The 1458-nt window shown below is 49.9% G+C and overlaps 1 protein-coding gene across 1 annotated transcript in view; it reads right to left on the reverse strand.

Annotated features, from left to right (window-relative positions):
• LOC106810666 (fatty acid synthase-like) overlaps nucleotides 1-1458 on the reverse strand; it is a 36899-nt gene that overhangs the window by 13539 nt on the left and 21902 nt on the right. The window contains exon 18 of the mRNA XM_014814098.1: nucleotides 8-711. Within this exon, the coding sequence (XP_014669584.1) occupies nucleotides 8-711 (704 nt within the window). The remainder of the gene's footprint in view (nucleotides 1-7; nucleotides 712-1458) is intronic.

Genomic DNA, 1458 nt, shown 5'->3' on the forward strand with positions numbered 1-1458 from the left:
ACGCTACCGTGTTATCGTCATCGTCGTCGGTGACGGTCGGTCGCGCACGGCAGACGACCCGCTCCACATCTACCGTCGGCTGCGGGCACATCATCGCCGCGACCTCCGCCGATAGGTGGCGCTGCTCGCCTGGCTCGACCTCCACGACCTTGACCAGCGACGACCCCGTGCGCAGGTTCTCAAGTGCGATGTCGACGCACACCTTCAGGCTGCGCCCAGAGAACGCCACCTGGTGGAGGGCATCCGCGCCCGCTGCCTCTCCCGCCGCCGCACGCAGCGCTTCAACGACCCCGTCTGACCCCGCGGCGACAATCTCCGCCATCTTGTTCAGCAGGTGGAAGGCGGTGCCCGCCACCGACGGTGTCTCGACATCATAGGTGATCTCGGGGTCATGGAATCCGGAGTCGTCCGCGTCCGACTGTTTCTGTGTACGTTCACAGATCTTGGCGAGGAGGTGAGGGTTGGGGACGGTAGCGCCCCCGGTGGAGGCGAGAGCGCGGGCGATGCGGCCACACACCTCCTCGCAGGCGCTCACATATCCGTCCAGCGCGGCGTCTCTCAACTCCTCAACGTACGGCACAAAGACGTGCCGCTCCAGCGTCGGCGAGTCGTGATGGTGGCGCCGCGGTGCGACGGCTGCATGGAGGCCTGTGATCTCAACGCCACCTGCTGTGCATTTGTTGACCACGTCAGCGACGTGCGCGTACAGCACTAGAAGGACACGGATCACAGACAACAATTACAACGAATAATTCACTAAAATTAAAAGTTGGTAATTAGCATACATATATAAATAACTTGTTTAAGAAAATTACAGGTAGGTCCCGTTTTACGATGGTCCATTGTACGAATTTTCACATTTTCAACAACCTTTTCAAAATTACCTAAACAATTAACAACAACAAATCGCAACTCAACAACACATATCACAGCAACGCCTATGAGTCCAAACATGCAATATGCGCTTCTTGATTTTCGTGATGCATTGTGGGTGAAATTATAGCATATTTAATTGCATTATAATTTGGTCTTGTTTTACGACTTTTCATTTTACGACCCTGTTTCACTGGAACCTAACCCTGTCGTAAAACGGGACCTACCTGTATAAATATAATTATAATAAACTAATTTATAATATTAAAAAGTATTAATCTTTTTGTATTTCGTAAGAAATTTCAAAATGCACAATCATCCTCAAAGCTGCCAATGAATGCCTTAGACACACGAAGTGGCCACCTTGGTAACCAAATGCAAGTCTCGAGTATTAGTAAGGTAGCAAGGTATAGTTTTAATAATTGTTCACGTTATTCAATTTACTATTGGAAATAGGTTGGGCACATTTTCCTCTTCACTAACAACAAGAGCCGCAGAGCGTCTGGGCTCATCTGAGGTCTGTTGCTACGATTATAAACGTAAAATTTCAGTCGTGCGTAGTACCACATTTGTTAGGCGCAGATA

Source organism: Priapulus caudatus, unplaced genomic scaffold, assembly GCF_000485595.1.
Source record: "Priapulus caudatus unplaced genomic scaffold, Priapulus_caudatus-5.0.1 Scaffold461, whole genome shotgun sequence".
Lineage (NCBI taxonomy): Eukaryota > Metazoa > Priapulida > Priapulimorpha > Priapulimorphida > Priapulidae > Priapulus > Priapulus caudatus.